Source organism: Hemiscyllium ocellatum, chromosome 9 (genome assembly GCF_020745735.1).
Source record: "Hemiscyllium ocellatum isolate sHemOce1 chromosome 9, sHemOce1.pat.X.cur, whole genome shotgun sequence".
Taxonomy (NCBI): domain Eukaryota; kingdom Metazoa; phylum Chordata; class Chondrichthyes; order Orectolobiformes; family Hemiscylliidae; genus Hemiscyllium; species Hemiscyllium ocellatum.
Window position 1 is genome coordinate 96,593,958 of NC_083409.1, and position 18,680 is coordinate 96,612,637.

The window sequence follows — 18,680 nt, forward strand, 5'->3', positions numbered from 1 at the left end:
TGGACCAGGATTGCGAATGGTGCCAGGAACAACCTAAGCCTCCAGACTAGCTGTCGATTGAGGGGTCCCCAAAAGGTAAAAGGGCCTGAGGCTCATTGCTTTTTTCCATCTGAATAAATATTTGTATTTAAACAAATTGCTGTTGTTGAGTCTTCTTTTAACTACATTTGACCGAATCCGAAGAACCCCTTGGATACACTGTGTTTCAAGACAGATGCTCTTTGGAGGGTTGGCGCAGACTCGATGGGCTGAACTGTCTGCTTCCACACTGTAGGCATTATAAGATTCTATTCTCTTCCAGAAAGAAACAGACAGGAGCCTGCCAGCCTGATCTGAGGTTGCCATCAAGATCAGTGCCATTTGCAGGCTGTGGACAAAATGGTCAACACTCTTCTCCACTCTACCAGGTTGATTTTCAAAATCTCTGTGCCACCTCATATTCACTCTTCTCCGACACTGCATACAAGTCCCAGCAGGTCTTACACCACACACTCTCAAGTTTTGCTCACATCTTCTCTCACTCATTTTCACCCTCAGCTTCCTACACCTCTCACCTTGGATGCCCTTTGTGCTGTGTCCTCAGTGCTTCACCACATCTGACTGCCTTCCTCCGTGTGGAGCATCAGTGGCAGCTTTATGACTAGTAATTTTACTTGTTTGTGGTCTTTCCTAGCCCTGTACAGGTGCATCAAGACGTTCCTGCTCTTGTACTTGAATTCCTCACTATGAAGTCAAGTGTGAGATGCTGGAAAATCATAACAAGTCAGGCAGCATCAAGGAGTAGGAGAAGCAACGTCTTAATGAAGAGCTTACGTCTGAAATGATGATCTTCCTACTCCTTGGATGCTGCCTGACCTGCTGTGCTTTTTCAGTACCACACTCTTCAGCGTATGTAGTCCTCATTTTCTTCTTCCTCACTACTAAGGCCAACATACCACTTGCCTTCTTCACCACTTGCATATTTATGTACAGCTGGTGAACATAAACTAGAAACGAAGGACACCCAGATCTCATTCCACCTCCCCTTATCTCAGTTTATCACCATTCAGATAATAGCCTGCCTGCCTGGTCCCCAGGATCACGGGCTTTGCATTTTAGGAAGGGGCATGTTGAACCAAGTCCAGGTGAACCCTCCTCACCGGGAGGCTGGGTGCGCTAGGAGACACGCAGCCAGTGCAAGAATCATACACTGACCTCTCAGCTGTTTCCACTCAGGATACTGTAGATGTGATTGGGCCCTTGACCTTCACACTACCTACCCACCTCTGAACTCTGAAAGTTGAAGTTGAAAAGGATAAACATGCCTCTAGCAAGATGACTCATGGCACATCTGCTCCATCTGGACACAAGCATCCCTGGGGTTACCTCACTGGGGTTACCTCACCAAAGCTCGAGGGCCAATAGCCTAGACATCAAAGTGGGCTTCCTCTGCCCAGCTGCAGAGCCAAGAAATGCACTTAGGCATTATGGAAGGGACAGAGTGAAAAAAAATCGTTGGTGGCAATGATGAAAGAAGCCATTTTGTTTTTCACATCTTAGACATAAATGTTGTTGACTGTAACATTCATGCACCTGAATTTAAATCTATGTAGGCAATCAACATATTGTCACAAATTTGCAGCAGTTTATAGCCAAACAGGAGAATTAATGGATAGAGGTTTGCGCACAGAACTGCCAATATCAGGTCCAATTAAGGGGTACAATGTGTAACATGGTTCTATTTGGCACTGACACTGTTTGCCCTCCTGAGGTGTGGTAACTCAGGTAGCCCAATTTAAAAGGATCATCATTTATTGTTGAACACCAAAACAGGCCAACTATTCATGGCATAGGGACAGATCGTTCTGCAAATTGATCCTTTGGTCTTTCTATTTTTTGTATCCGAAGAAACTAAAGAAATTTTCCACCATTAAATCGCCATGCTTTGTTTTTGATTTTTAATGACTAACTGTCATAGCTGATCATTGTAGCCAATGAGCCAGGACAGGTAGGAGTACACTTTAATGACAGTGACCATAACTGTCTCACATTGACCATAACTGTCGCATATTTACCAAAGCCATAGAGAAGTAAAGGAACAGTTACCATGGGAAGATATTTAATTGGGGAAAAGGAAATTATGATGCTAGTAGACAGAGTTGGGAAGTACTGATTGGGAGTAATTGTTCCACAGAAGGGGCACAACAGACATGTGGAGACTGTTTAAGGAGCAGTTGTTGTGAATGATGATTAAATTTGTTCCTCTGAGACAGGCAAGAAAGGCTAAGATTAAGGAGCCTTGGATGACCAGACCAGAGGAGCTTCTTGTCAAAAGGAAGGAGGCAGCTTAAGTAAGGTGGAGGTAGCAAAGGTCGAGCACAGCTTTAGAGGATTACAGACTTGCTAGAAAGGAGCTCAGAAATGAACTGAGAATCAGGAGGAGGCATGAAAAAGGCCTGGTGGGAAGAATTATAGAGAACCCAAAGACATTTTACTCATACGTGAGGAATAAAGAGAATGATCAGGAAGAAGGTAGGGCCGGTCAGGGATAGCTTTGGGAACTTGTGTTTGGAGCCTGCGCAGATAGGGGTAGCCCTATGTGAGTTTTTTGCTTCGGTTTACACTCAGGAAAGGGAACTTATTGAGAATGAGAACTTTGAGGAGCTGGGAAATAGGTTTGAACAGATCAAGATTGATGAAGTTGATGTGCTGGAAATTTTGGCAAACATTAAGATTGATAAGTCCCCAGGGCCAGACCAGATTTATCCTAGGCAGCTCCGGGAAGGGAAAAAGGTTGCTAAGCTGCTGGCGAGGATATTTGCCTCCTCACCTCTCCATGGGAGTCGTACTGAAGGATTGGAAGGAGGCAAACATTGTTGCTCTTTTCAAGAAAGAGAGTAGAAAAATTCCTGGCAATTACAGACCAGTCAGTCTTACGTCTGTGGCCAGCATTGGAAAGAATTGGAAAGAATTCTGAGGGATAGAATTTATGACTTAAACTCAATCCTAAGAGCTGCAAGGTTTTGCAAAACCCTGATGAGACCACACTTAGAATACTGTGTCCAGTTCTAGTCACCCTATTATAGGAAAGATACGGAGACTTTGGAGAGGGTACGAAGAAGGTTTGTCAAGATGCTGCGTGGACTAGAGGGCTTGTCTTACAGAAAGAGGTTGACGAAGTTTGGACTTTTCTCTCTGGAGAGGAAGAGGAAGAGAGGTGGCTTGATTTAGGTATACAAGGCAATAAGAGGCTTTGAGTCCATAGCCAGAGACTTTTCCCCAGGGCAGGATTGACTGGCACGAGAAGTTATAGTTTTAAGGTGTTAGGAGGAAGGTATAGGGGAGACAACAGAGGTAGGTTCTTTACACAGAGTTGTGAATGCATGGAATGCGTTGCCAGCTGTGGTGGTTGAAGCAGAGACATTAGGGACATTTAAGCGACTGTTGGACATGTACTTGGACAACAGTGAGTTGAGGGGTGTGTAGATTAGGTTATTTAATTTTAGATTAGGAATAATCCTCGGCACAACATTGTAGGCCGAAGGGCCTGTTCTGTGCGGTACTTTTCTATGTTCTATGCTCATTGTTCTATCTGTGCAGCCAATTAAAAATTTACATGCAAAGCCCCTTCCAGATCTGCTTTCTAGGTTTTTCCTGACAATCAACAATGGTTTCATGGTCATTATTAGACCTTTAATTCGAGATTTCTGCTGAATTCAAATTGTCATGGGGAGGGGAAATCAAATGCAGGTCCCCAGAACATTCCCTAGGCCAAAGGTCTAGCAATAATACTACAAGACTATCACTTGTCCAGCTGGATCTGCATTTCCTGTTTTTTTTTATATTCTGGAGTGCTATTACAAACAATTGAGCGACTTCACAACCATCAAAATCTTTTCTTCTCAGAATCTTTAATTAATTTAATTTTCACTTTTTAACTACCACCAGCAGCCAATCAAGTATTTACAAGCAAAGGCTATAATGGCCAATACAAGCCATCAAAAGTGAGGGGGAGATAGGGGGAGAGAGAACGGGCCTGGGGTTTTATTTAACCTAGTTTTCTTATCCACCTGTTCAGTTAGTACACTGCACGTGAACCTGAGTATTCTGGTCCAAGGGTAGGGTATGTAAGTGATGATCTAGTAGTATTAATTCTAGACAATTAATCCAGAGACCCAGGTAATGCTCTGGGGACCTGGGTTCATATCCTGCTATGGCAGATGATAGAATTTGCATTCATTAAAAATGTCTAGAATTAAGAGTCGGATGGTGACCATGCAAACATTGATAATTGTTATATGTCCTTCAGGGAAGGAAACTGCTATTCTTAACTTGTCTCGCCTACATGCGACCTCAGATGCACAGAACTGTATTTGATATTTAACTGCCCTCTATTTAACTAGGAATGGGTAATAAATGCCTGCCTGGCCAATGATGTCCACATCCCGTGAATGAATATATATATATAAAAAAAAAATCTACCACTATAAAAAGTCTCAGGTGATGAGTTTCAGGTAGATGAGATTCACAGAGAGAATAATTAGGGTGATGTTTGAGAAGATTTGTAGCCCAGGTTGATGATAAGTTTATAACTTAGCTTGCGGAGATACCTTTGTCATCACAAAACCAAACAAGTTACAGGAAACATAACACCATCAACAATATCCTGACAGGCATGAAATTCGCAGAAGAGTAGGAGAACAACAGATTCCCATTCCTAGACGTGACAGTTGAATGTACTGTTAATGGAGAGCTTCAAACCAGCATCTACAGAAAAACAACAAATACAGACCAAATACTTAACTTCAGAAGCAAATCACCCCAACACCCATAAATGGAGCTGCATCAAGACATTATTTCAATGACACATCACACTGCAGCACCCAAGAACTACAGAAAGTGGAAGAAAAATATCTATACAAGGTTTTCAAGAAAACCGATATCTAATAAACACAATCTGCCGATTTCTCAGAAACAAACCCAAACAAGCAGACACAACGCAACCAAAAACTATAGCGACATTACCTTACATCAAAGCCACATCAGAAATGATTTCCAGACTACTCAAACTCCTTGGCATCATGGGAGCTCACAAACCTACCAACGCACCTAAACAGTGACTAATGGAACAAATGGATCCATTCTGTCCTACTAGCAAATCTAACGTCATTTATAAGATACCATGCAAGAACTGCAAGAATCGGACAAACAAACAGGAAACTTGCCACCAGGATACACAAACACCAACTGGCCACCAAAAGACATGACCCACTATCATTCGTTTCCATACATACAAAGAAAGACACCGTGTTACTGGGCCAACACACACATCCTAGGACAGGTGAAACAAAGACACGCACGAGATTTTTAGAGGTATGGCATTCTAACCAGAACTCCATCAATAAACTCATCGATTTAGATCCTATCTATTTTTCCTTGAAAAAAAAACAACCAGAAATGACATCACCCATCTTAAGAAACCAAGACATATAGAGAGAGAGGCAGGACATACCACCAGCACTTCACTGGAGACTCTCACTGATGATGTTCCCTAGTATGGTGACAAAACGTCAGAAAAAAAAATTCCAGCTCAGCAAGCAAACTTATATACTTAGAATAATTAGGGATTAAGTCACTTACCTCACCCTCTCAGTGTGGCTGCAACTATTCTCTTCCCATTGTATTACTTCCAATTTCCATGAGTGAGCACTCCTCCTCTCGCAGCTCCCAGCCTCAGCCTGCTCATGTCAATGAGACCCCAAATATCCACATCCCCTTCCTCGCAGTCCATCCATCAATCCAACAGGATTCACGATTCCTCAAGTAATCACCCAAGCTCTTGACATTCACACACACCTGACTTTCCATTGAAAATGAACACACCTGCGTTGTTAAGAACATCCCCAACTTGAATTTAAGACACTACCGACCTTAGACAATTTCCCCACTCCTCATTATACCCTTCCCAGCCATATTCAACAGTCCTCAACTTCTCCTAGCCATGTTTAACACTCTAATTCTCTTCAAAGCCTTGCTACTCTCCTTCAAAATTACACTACATCCTTTCCCAGAGCTTGCCACCTCAGTCCTGAAAGCTAAAGCACCAAGTCTCTGTCTGACCCCCCCAACACCTTATGCCCTTACTTTCTGAGGATGGACTCAATGGTCAGTGACACATTCCCTTGACCATGGCTAGACAACCCTGGGGAAAACATGCCCAGCCCACTGACTGCTCCCTGAGTGTATTAGCTCTACCTGTCATCTGGCCAATACAGCGCCAATGGAATAGCCTAATCCCACTCCCTGGATTGCAGAGGCAAATAACTCTTGACTGAGAACCCCCAACAAACGCTTAACTGTGGCCTATCCCCTGGCCTATTACATGAGGCTGCCCTTCACTTAAGACTCCCTCACTGATAGGTGCCTCCAAGGACTTCATTGTGGACGACTTCCCAAAGAGTTGGATATATGGCTATCTGCTTGTTGCACATGCAACGTGCTTGCCCTGTAAGCTGCTGGCACATGGAGCAGATCTAAGTTTAATGTAGCACAACACCATACAGCAAGATGTATAGCCCGTAGACTGAGGACTGCCTGGCAGCAAGACATACTGTTTGGTTGTGAGAGTGTACTAATTGGCAGGGTAAGGCAAGGCAGAAATACCTTGAACATGCAGGTAGACACTAGGCGGGCAAACGCCATAAGAGCAAATGAGCATTCCTGAGCTGCACTCTCGTCTCATGTGCACGTTTAATGCTGGAGCGTAAAGTCTTCCAATGCAAGTTGCTGGCATGTCTTGCAATGGATGTATGTGTGTCCAGATCACACTGCCAGTGAATTGGAGAAGTGCCAAGATAGTCGAGATTGGATGACAGATGTCAGAAGCCAATGTAATGTAAAGCACCCAGTAAATTCCCATAAAAAAAACTGATAGATGACCAGTTAGCCTGTTTAGTGATGGTGACTGAATGACAAACATTAATGTGGGGTGGCACAGTGGTTAGCACTGCTGCCTCACAGCACCAGAGACGCGGGTTCAAATCCTGCCTTGGGGAACTGTCTGTGTGGAGTTTGCACGTTCTCCCTGTGTCTGCGTGGGTTTCCTCCCACAATCCAAAGATGTGCAAGTTAGGTGAATTGGCCATGCTAAACTGTCCATAGTGTAAGGTGCATTAGTCAGGGATAAAAGTAGGGGAATGGGTCTGGGTGGGTTACTCTTCGGAGGGTTGGTGTGGACTTGCTGGGCCGAAGGGCCTGTTTCCACACTATAAGCAATCTAATCTAATTAACCAAGATACTGGATAAAACACTGGTTGTCTTCTTTTAAAACAGTGGCACTGGACATTTTAAAGCCGTAATTTAGTACCACACCTCAATGACAGTATCACTTTAACAAGAAACCACCCTGTCGACTCTGCATTGAAATGTCAACCTTTCTGGTAGGCTCAAAGTCTTTGGCCTTGTAAACGAAAACACTGCACTAAGGATGGGAAAGCAAGAAAGGGTGAAAATGAAGGCAACATGCGCATGGAGCAATCATACTTCCATAAACACCTGAATAGGAAAATACCAGCTCACAGTGCAGACTATGCCTCATATTGTGCAAGATGTTAGCATTATTGAAGTCTGTACAAGGTTGGTGTAAGGCTGACAGTGAAATATTTACTCTTTAGTTTACCTCTTCGCTTTGTGTCTGTTCCACTTGTAAAACCGACTCCAAGTTCTTCACCTCCAATTTGGCAACCTCGAGTTCTTTATTTACCTGAAGCAATTTTTCACTTTGGGAAGTTGTCAGTCCTCTTAGTCCTGCATTCTCAACCCTCAAGGCATCTCTCTCTTTTAAAATAGCCTCTTTATCAGTGAGTTCACCTTCTAACATCTTAATCTTTTCTTTGGAGTCAGACAAAACTGAAAACAAGCCTGCATTTTTAGCCTCCAGATCATGCTGAACCAACTTCACATCACAAGACTGTCCCATTATGATCCTACAAACAAAAGAAACATTATGAATATTACCTGTTTGCCAACTGTTACATGTATTTCAGTACCTATTTCACACTTATTTGTCCTATACACATACTGAATTAATTTTTAAAGTTTTATTAGACAAATACAAGCTTCACTGGCATTGCCACCAGAAAGACAGTTCCAGGAATTTGGTCCAGTGATAGTGAAGGAATTATGGCACAGTTCCAAATTAGGATGAAGTGTACCTTGGACAGGTAGTATTCAATGCATGCATTATCTTTCTATGTGGTAGATGGCAAATGGGACCTTAATGAACTGCTACCGTGGTGTTGTGCATGGTGTATGCTACTGCTCTGTGTGCCAATACTGAAGGAAGTGAACAGATATTTTGTAAAGATATTGGATGAGATGTTGATCAAGTTAAAAATCACAACACCAGGTTATATCCAACAGGTTTAATTGGAGGCACACTAGCTTTCGGAACGACGCATCAGGCAAATCACCTGATGAAGGAGCGTCGCTCTGAAAGCTAGTGTGCTTCCAATTAAACCTGTTGGACTATAACCTGGTGTTGTGTGATTTTTAACTTTGTACACCCCAGTCCAACACCGGCATCTCCAAATCATGACTTGATCAAGTTGGTTGCTTTGTCAAGCCTCGAGTATTGGTGGGGCTGCACACACCAAAATAAGTGGAGTGTACCCAATCACATTCTCAGTTCTGTTCATTGTAGATGGCGAAATTGGAAATTCAGGAAGTGAGTTACTCATCACAGAATCCCCAGCCCTAATCTTCTCTTGTAGCCATCGTATGTATTTAGCTAGTGCAGTTACTTCACTATTAATTAATGATTTAACAATAATGCTATGTACCTTGGATACACAGAATAACATTAGGGAAAAATACATGAATTAACAGCCGTTAGAAATAAATAGATTTATTTTGATAACTATGTAGACAGGGAAAACCAAACATGCAGTAGTTGTTTGGAGGACAAGGTCACTGAAGTCAGTCAGGATAATCAGTGTACTGATCCACCAACTGGAGCATACGTGAGGTTATGTTTATCAGTGTAAAACGTGACAACAAATTTGTAATAAATGTGTTTCTAGGAAACTTTGGACTGAGTTTGGAAGCTTTTTAATTGTGTGAGAAACCAGGCCTTTCAGTCAGTTATACAGCATTACTGTAGACCAGACCAAACCCCTTCAAAATATATTAAAAAGATACCCTAGACCCCAAATTTTTCTTATTTTTAAAAGCAAGCACAAGGTGTTGTGTTCTGGATGCAATTCGATTGATCAAACTACTAGGCTTGAAGCAAAACACATTTTACATTCACACTAAACATAAAATATAAACAAAGGAAGAAGAATTAGAATAATTTAACTCTATTGGAAAACTTAACAGAATAATAGATTATTTAACTACTAAATAGCAACTGTTTCAATATAGTTACGTCCCATAAACACACCCTTGACAAAAGCAAAATCTCAATCCTATGAGCAGGAAGAGAACCCAAGCTTTTCACCGTAACAGAGGAATAACAGGTGCCATGCAACTGCTAACAGCTAAAATTAAAATCCTTGTTCTGTGGGAGCTTGACCCCACCCCTTCATACTGCTTCTATTGTTCAAATTTTAAAAACAGCTGGGCTCAGAGTAGACAGCTCAGCTTCAAGTTTACAACATTTGATTTCAAAAGAAAAGGACAAATCCTTCTGGAAGGCACAGCTCATAAAAGCATACAGGATCCTTCAGTATACCATGTCTATGTGATCACCAAAGACCAATCTACACCAATTCCTTTTACCAACATTTGGTTCATACCTACTTATCTACTATACCCTGGCATTTAAGTGCTCATCCAGATGCTTCTTTTTGTTTTGTATTTGCATCCACCACCATCTCAGGCAGTGCATCCCATATTTCTACTACCCTCTGGGTATTTTGTTTTTCTCAGATCTCATCGAAACAACTGACCCCTCACCTTAAACCTGCTCTCTGGTCTCAGATATGCCTGCCAGTCTAACCTATGTATACCTCTCATAATTTTGTAAACCTAAATTAGATCCCACTCAGTCTCCTCTGCATCAAGAAAAAACAAATACAATCCATCCAGTCTCTTCTCATAACGGAGGCTTTTCATCCCAGAATTAAGCAAACTAGATAGCAATGAAGATGTGAGTTGGATAGAGTAGATTGGGAAACTAGATTTAAGTACATAACATCTGAGTTAGGAAAACTAATATAACCAGGGCCACAAAAGTAGTTAAAGGTATCAAGTTCTATTTTCCCAATATCCCTGCACTCAATGACATATACAAGTATTTAGTCAAATGTACTTGATTCTCATCCTTATTTCACATCCTTTCAAGTCTTTGGCCTATCCTCTACTCTAATGTCCTCCAGCCCCAAACTCCACAACCTTCAGAAATATCCGCACTCATTTATTCCAGACCTTTAAACGTCCTGATTTTAATCACTCACTACTGGTGATCTTACCTTCAGTTATCTGAACCCTAGAATTCCGTCCTTACTTCATTTTCATGAAGATAATCCTTAAAACCTAAATATTTTGTGATCTAACATTTCCTGATGTGGTTCCATGTCATATTTTGTTTTGTAATGCTTCTGAGAAGCATCTTGGGGTAATTTATTAATTAAAGGTGCTATATGAATAAAAGTAGTTGGAGAATTAAAGCAAGACTATTGCTTTGCCAAAATAAAACAGCAGCGATAATGCTAAAATCTATTATTTGGAACATTTGAAAGCATCAGCTATACAGCATTTATAAAATCACAATATGATGGGATGGAGATGTAGTTTTAAAAGGGGAATTGCTGTTTGGTAAATCTGTTAGCGTTTGAGAGGTAATACCTTGGTTATTTAAGTCTCAAAAATCACTTGTTAATGTGTCAGAAGTTGATATTATAAAAAAATGCTAAGTTACAATCAGTCAAACAAATATTTTCAGGCTGAGGAGGGAAAAAGAAAACCATGCAAAAATCATTACAATTAGTAGTTTAATCTTCAAAACTTTCTTCATTGAATCCTACTACAGTATGGGTTAACATATGAATATTTGAATGAGAAAGTATTGGGATTAGCTTTGAAAGTGTAAATCTCATTCTCTATCTGCCCACGATGGACAGCCAATTTAAAGAGACATTAAGAGAGCCACTGTTATGGTGACTGGAACTGTGTACGAGTGGTGACGTATGCATGACAACAGTAAAGTAGGAAATTTGAAGAAAAAAAACATTTAATTAATTTTCTCTGTTGAAGTCAGTGCATATAAGAATGATTAAGAGATAACCTGATTTCCTCATTCTTGCTCTCCAACTCTTTTTCGAACATCGTACATTTCTCAAATAACTCTACTCTGTCCTTGTCATACTGATCCAGACGCCTCTGCAATTCCTGTTCATTGGCTTGAAACTATAATACAAAGAAGAAAACTAAATTAAACATTTCTGCAGATTCTATATTTACATTGAACAACTAAGGTGCATCCTCCCTCACCATTAAAAGTTCTTCCGTGGTCTTTTCCTTGTATTGTTTGAAAGCAGCAGAAAGTTCCTCAGCACTATAAAGCGCTTCATTTCTTTGTTGTTCAGCTCTATTTAGAACAAACAAAAAGTTGCACTTATGTCACTACAGTCATATTCCTGAAGTATAGAAATGTATTTTTCCAATATAACATGTATGTTCTAGTTTTAAATCTCCAAAACAAAAGTAAGAATATGAGTGGTGGTGGAGTTCACACAAATCAAGCAAGTTTTCTGTGAAACATATTGTATTTCTCCCATCAAACATTTCTTTCTATACTCTCTCTTCTCATAAAAGTACTTATTTGAATTTTGTTCTAGCTCAGTTCTGTTTCCCAAGCTGTTATTCTTTATTTGAAAGCAATATCAATAGGCCAAATGTAGGAACACATAACTACAGATGGTGGACGCTGTACCGAAAACAACAAATGCTGGAGATCACAGTGGGTCAGAGAGAGCAAGCTAACATTTTGATCTAGGTAACTCTTCTAGAAGACTTTAGAAGAGTCATCCAGACTCGAACCTTCAGCTTGCTCTCTCTCCATGGATGCAGTCTCACCCACTGTGATCAACAGGCAAATATTATTTGAAGTGTATCACAGCTTGTCAAATTTGTTTTTGTCAAAAATTCACATGCAAGTTTATCACTACGCTAAAGCAATATGTAAACCCACCCAAGATCCTCCACACACAATCTCAGCAACTTGATCTCATTGGTAACACTTGTTCTCCGTCTTAGTGGTTCCCTCTCCAACATGAGGTGCAAATTATTTGACTTGATTTTGGCATTCCAGGTGTTATGAAAATCTACTAACATTTTAGATTTCCAATTTATGTCCAGTGAGCTCCCCAATTAAATATTAAATGGAAGGTCGGGTCTCTTTTCCAAGCCTCCTGAATTCTGAACTCTTTCTTCCAATTGTTAAAAAGTAACTAAAACCCCAAAACATCAAACTACTTTTCTCATCAAGAAAATGTTCTATACATAAAGCAACAAACTTTTGGTTTCATCCGCCATAAATGTCAAACCCAACATTTTGTGGCTTGATACAGCTGGAAAAAGATTTATAATGAGAAAAATAAGACCTTCTAATTTCTTTATTAGCACCAACACTCCATTCCCATCAAATCACTTGTTCCTTTTAACTTCACCCTCAATTACTAATCTCAAATGGATACCCTGATGTATCATCCCTCATTTTCAGACTGGAACCTTTCCTAATTGAAACTGTTCCAGATTTCAATAAACCACATTATGCCTATTTTCCACAACTAGCAAAATTTAATCAAAATGTGTGTCAGTACAATACTCAGGTACTGGATTTCCCCAAAGCTGCAGAATTCTTTTTTCTACTTTTATTCCACATAAAAGTAAAATTTTAATTGATGCAGCATTATACCTATGGAAATTTGGGCAGCGTGAACCAGCCTCTCCAGTTGTTGAATTGCAAAAGACAACCTGAAAAAGAACATCACTCAGGCAAGCTTCTAAACAGCTGCTATATAACAGCAACTGCCATTAGGCATGAATTGCCTTTAACTTAATAAAATGTTATTCTGACAAAAAGATCATTTCACTGTTGATCAGTACCTTTTTCTTCGTCGACCTTGTTCATAGAGTTCATTCTTTACTCTTTTGCATTCATCAGATAACTTTTCCAAGAGTTTTTCCTTCTCAGCCACCATCCATTGACTTTCTTCTAATTTTTCCTCTGCAACTCTTAGTAAGAAAGAAAAAAAGACAGTTTTTATACGTAAATGTTTATGGAGTTTTACAAATGAGAACTGGCAAATTCAATGGCTTTATCACAAATGCTCACGACAAAAAAGAAATGATCTTAAATTAAAATTCTAAAAATAGACCTTTTGCTAAACTTCTTGCAGCCAGTTTATGAAGAGACTAGAACTCAATATTTTTTCAGCTTTACATTTAATCACAAATTGAGACATTACAAATGTTTAGCTCCCAGCTTTAAAGCTCACAGACACCACCAAAATTCTAACAGGATTAAACAGGGTTGATGCAGAAAGGATATTTCCGATGATGGTAGAGTCCTGAACTAGGAATCATAACTTAAGAATACATGACAGGCCATTTCGGACTGAGATGAGGAGAAATTTCTTCACTGTGAATGGTGAACCTGAACACTGCCACAGATACTGTTTGAGGTCAAAACATTGAATATTTTCAAAAAGGAAGGACTTCGATACAATTCCAGGGGTGGAAAATTTGAATTATAAAGGAGAGGCTGAATAGGTTTTCGTTCCTGGAGCATCGGAGGCTGAGGTTTGACCCTATGGAGGTTCATAAAATCACGAGGGGCACAAATAAGATGAATTGCCAAGATCTCCCAAGTAAAGGAGGCCAAAACTTGTGGGCATAGGTTTAAGGTGACAGAGGAAAGATTTAAAAGGAACCAGAGGAGCAACCTTTTCCCCCCACACAGAGTGGATGCATTTATGGAATGAGTTCCTGGACAAAGTGGTAGAGGCGAGTACATTTACAACATTTAAAAAGATATAAAAATTATTTGGATATGTGCATGAATAGGGACGCTTTAGAGCGATAGAGGCCAAATGCAGTCAAGTAAGACGTTCGGTTTTAGATCGGCATGGACCAGTTGGACTGAAGGATCTGTTTCCGTGCTGTATGAATCTATGACTCCATAAAGATCAGAAAGTGGGAACTATGTATTGAGTTGGACATTCATCCATGATAATACTGAATGATGGACAGGCTCAAAAGGGCCAAATGGTCTATTCCTGCTCCTAATCTGTTACAAACCACCAATGTCAGTAAGTGTCATTTTATCAACAGACTTGTGCTGGCTTTCCAATATGTATATAACAAGCAAGCCTAAACAGCACCAGTGAAAAAATAATCAACTTATTCCAACACATCATGACTGCCACCGGGATGCTGGGATTTGAATTGGATCTTCTACTCCAGAGACATCAGTCTCTTGAACTGCTCTGTAAGACCCAAGAATGAGACTTTAAAAATATGTTTTTAATCAACCTGTTCAGAAATGTTAAGACACACCTCCAGGGAAAGTGGGGCATGAACCCAGATCCTCTGGCCCACAATACCCCTTTTCCATAAAACCCCTAGGCCCTAGTGTGATGTGGACAAGTAATGACTGAATCAGCACCCTCCAACCTGTGTACACCCAGCCCTATTTATATAAATAGCCCACATGTCACAAACAGAACAAAATAGCTTTCAAAGTAAGATTAACATTAGTGCAGTCACATTTTTGAAAATTATTTTCTTAATTTACTTAAAAAATGAATTTGCATTTTAGTACTTCATCACATCCTGCAGATGCCACTAGATATTACACAATGAAATGTTAACTTCTCAAGTGGAATCCAACAGCAAGGTATTCAACAGGAGGCTGGACTGCAGTGGTTCAAGAAGTTAGGTCACTACCATCTTCCTATGGGTAATTAGGGATTGCATTTGCTGGCCTTACCAGCAGTCTCATAAATGAACTTTAAAGCATTTAACACTGGCTGAGTAGGTAAGCAGAATTCACTTTTTGGCAGTGCATAAAAGAGACAGCTGATTATAGGTTAGAAGTCACATGACACTAGGTTATTGTCCAACAGTTTATTTGAAATCACAAGCTTTTGAAGTGCTGCTCCCTCACCTGGTGACACCTATAACCTGGTGTTGTGTGAGCTTATGCTCGAAACGTCGAATTCTCTATTCCTGAGATGCTGCCTGGTCTGCTGTGCTTTGACCAGCAACACATTTGCAGCTGACTTCTAATCTTGTCCACTCCAGTCCAACACCGGCACCTCCACATCACCAGTTGATTACAGATGAGCTGTGATATTGGCTGAGCTCTGCTTGGTCAGTTAAACAAATACTACAGTTGATTATTAGCTATAGGTAGGTAGGAAATGGATGGGGATTCCTGATCCTTTTTTTCCTGTATGACACATCTTGCTCTAGGTTGTGTGATGTTTTTAATCAATTTACGTGTTATGAATCCAGGCAGTCTGGCCCATAGGTAGGGATGATATTACTGTGTCACAAGAGCCCTGGTCATGAACCAATCAATCCACCATTCTCCCACTCTGGATGATTGACAGGATTCAAATCCATATCCCCAGAATACTACCTAATTCTCTGGATATACAGTCGAGGGATAATACCACTTGGTAAACTCTTCACAATCTACTCCAGGTTTTATTTCTCAATAAAACAGTCCAGGTATGTTATGGCACGTCTCCGGAGAAGGTGGAACCTGAAGTTTGGCCTCCTAGCTATAAGGTAGGGATGATACCCCTAAGCCACAACAGCCCTGCTCCAGACATGTGTTATTTTGCCTTTAGTTTTCTTTTATATCTCGAAGAGCTCTTACACATAACTGAACATTTTTTGCTCCCACCAGCAAATCACCAATGGTCCTTTTCATCTGTTAGCCAACACTCCTACATCACCCATGTTTCCAGTTAATCAATACATGTGCAAAACTCAAACTCACAAACCAATCAACCCACTACTCTGGAATATTGTCAGAATTCAAACCTGGCTCCCAAGGGCATTACCTGGCTGTCTGGATTAATAGTCTATAGATAATGGACTATTAGGGTGGTTCAGTGTTTAGCACGACTGCTTCACAGCACCAAGTTTCAATTCCAGCCTCAGGTGACTGTCTGTGTGGAGTTTGCCAATTATCCTTGTATCTGCGTGGGTTTCTTTCCACAGTCCAAAGATGTGCAGGTAGATGGATTGGCCATGCTGAATTGCCCATATTGCTCAGAGGTTAACAGGCTAGGTGGATTGCAAGAATAGGGTAGGGCGGGGTGGGTTGCTGTTTGAGGGGTTGGTGTGGACTCAATGGACCGACTGGCCTGCCTCCACACTGTAGAGATCCTGTGATTTATTAACAGCAGTCTAATTATCCACAGCAAAGTCTCAAACTGTAAATGAATGACCAGATAAAACAGTTTTGTTTCAGGGAAGAATATTGACCAGGATAGCAAAAGAACCTAGTGTTTCATTTTAATTAGTGCAAGTGTATCATTCACATGAATAAGTCAATGAATCTTCACTTAATGTCTCATTTGAAGTTATGCACATCCATCAATGCTAGGATCCTTCACTATGTTCTTGAGCTTTGAACTTAGAATCTTTTGACTCAGGCAACACCAGGACTTAAATAACTATTCATGGATTGAAAGGATCAACAAAGATAAAGTGTTAATTATGGAAAAAAGCAGCAATAACTGTCTGGAATAAAACTATTGAAAGACAAGGACAAAGTTATATAGGAACTGAAAGCAATTAGCATGTCTGGGAATAGAGCAAGTTAAAAATACATGAATAAAGCTGTTTTGATGTCTGTTTGATAACTGGCTGCTTTGTGGCCATAAGGATAACTAACTGCCAGAAATTAAGGAGTTAATCACAGGAAAGCCGCGTCTTAGACAGTTAAAGCCAAATGTAACAAGAACAAAGAAGTTACTTCTAATAAGGGATAAAGCTGCAGTCTCAGAGATTGCAAAACAGTCATCAAATTTTGGATGAAAGAAATCTAAAGATTTATCAATAAAATCACATCATAGACCAGAAGGACGAAAATCTGTATAATAATCCAACACCAGAGCCCTTCATTAACAGAACTTTGAAGAACAAACAGCACAAGGATCGAAACTTGTCCACTTTCAAAAACAGATGCTTTTGGTTAGAATTGTAGCTGAATTCCACCATTAATTGGCTAATAGTCAAGTTGAGTTGTGAGGCTTAATTTGCTTACTTGAGAAGTCTTATTTTGATTGCTACATGCATTAAAGTTTAAATCATTGTTTCAATACTTGATAGGCTGTGAGATTTCTCAATAAGTAGCCAAATTAAAGGTACTTTGTGGTGATTTAGCCACAACACTCCTCCAGAACACCAGCTCTCCTGCAACCGAGGGAATGTTGAGGGCAGAACCAAAACATGTGAAAACTGAAAAAAAAAAGTGAACCTCTGCTCTGCAAATTACCTGAGAACTTTCTCTTGAGCCTCTACTTCTGCCTCCAAACCCAAGATATCTTCATTTAGCTGAGAAATATGGAGTGCCTTTTCATTAATAGATGGTTCAAGATGACAAAACTGCGAGTTAAAAAAATGAAAGAAATTTGGGGTTCATTTTTGACATACATGAATACAACTAAATTATTTTGAATACTTGCACTGTCTACTTTTGAAAATTTTCTCCCATCTCAAAAAGTATCCTTTTCTAATATAATTTCCCGAATAAATGGGCACTCAACATAATCACAATTGTGTTAAAGCTATCAAATTAATAATCTAAACCTATTATGAAAACTCTACAGATATATATATCCTGGAAAAACAAATCCAATCTTCCAGATATTCCAGACAACCAGGGAGTATTGAACCAGGAGTCACAGTAGAAGGATAATGGGGAGGCAATTTGGGTTTGAATGAGGAGAATTTATTTCAGCCAGCAGGTTTTTGAGAAGATTTGTAGCTCAGGTTGAGGTTCTGGATGTAGGTTTGCTTGCTGAGCTGGAAGGTTCATTTCCAGACCCAATTAGGTAACATCTTCAGTGGACCTCCAGGCGAAGCACTGCTGGTAATTCCTGCTTTCTATTTATATGTTTGGGTTTCTTTGGGTTGGTGATGTCATTTCCTAATATGACATAGTTTCCTGTGGTGATGTCATTTCCTGATTTTTTTCCTCAGGGGGTGGCAGATGGGATCTAACTCAATGTGTTTGTTGATAGAGTTCCGGTAAGCCTGTTAAATTCTCTGCCACAGAAAGCAACTGAGATCAAAACATTCAATGTTACAAAAAGGAGTTCAATACAATTCTTAGGGCAAAATGCATCAAAACGTATTGAGAGAAACAGACCTGTCAACCCTGCAAAGTCCTACTTATTAATTTTGGGCGGCTAGTGTGAAAATTGGGAGAACTGACTCCCTGACTAGTCAAGCAACAGCCTGACATAGCCAAACTCATAGAATTATGCTGTTGGGGCTGCTGGCTGAAGGTGGTCTAAAAATGGCTGCCCATGAGTTTTAATTGACATAAGATGTTGATGAAGACTTTTTTTTAGCTGAAGCAGTAGCTTGTTGAGTGTACTAAAAGTAAGCCATACGTTAGGACAATTGTAGCTTAGTTGACAGAATACATCCAAGCTAATAAGAGTAAGATA

The 18,680-nt window shown here is 40.1% G+C and overlaps 1 protein-coding gene across 5 annotated transcripts in view; it reads right to left on the reverse strand.

Annotated features, from left to right (window-relative positions):
* Window positions 1–18,680, reverse strand: part of LOC132818834 (coiled-coil domain-containing protein 18-like) — a 164,578-nt gene that overhangs the window by 112,192 nt on the left and 33,706 nt on the right. For 4 of the 5 annotated variants that reach the window (XM_060829960.1, XM_060829961.1, XM_060829958.1 and 1 more), the window contains exons 4-8: window positions 17,501–17,610; window positions 13,090–13,218; window positions 11,473–11,569; window positions 11,267–11,388; window positions 7,658–7,964 (exon numbers count right to left, since the gene is read on the reverse strand). In XM_060829960.1, the coding sequence (XP_060685943.1) occupies window positions 7,658–7,964; window positions 11,267–11,388; window positions 11,473–11,569; window positions 13,090–13,218; window positions 17,501–17,610 (765 nt within the window). The remainder of the gene's footprint in view (window positions 1–7,657; window positions 7,965–11,266; window positions 11,389–11,472; window positions 11,570–13,089; window positions 13,219–17,500; window positions 17,611–18,680) is intronic. The other variant, XM_060829962.1, reaches the window with a different exon arrangement.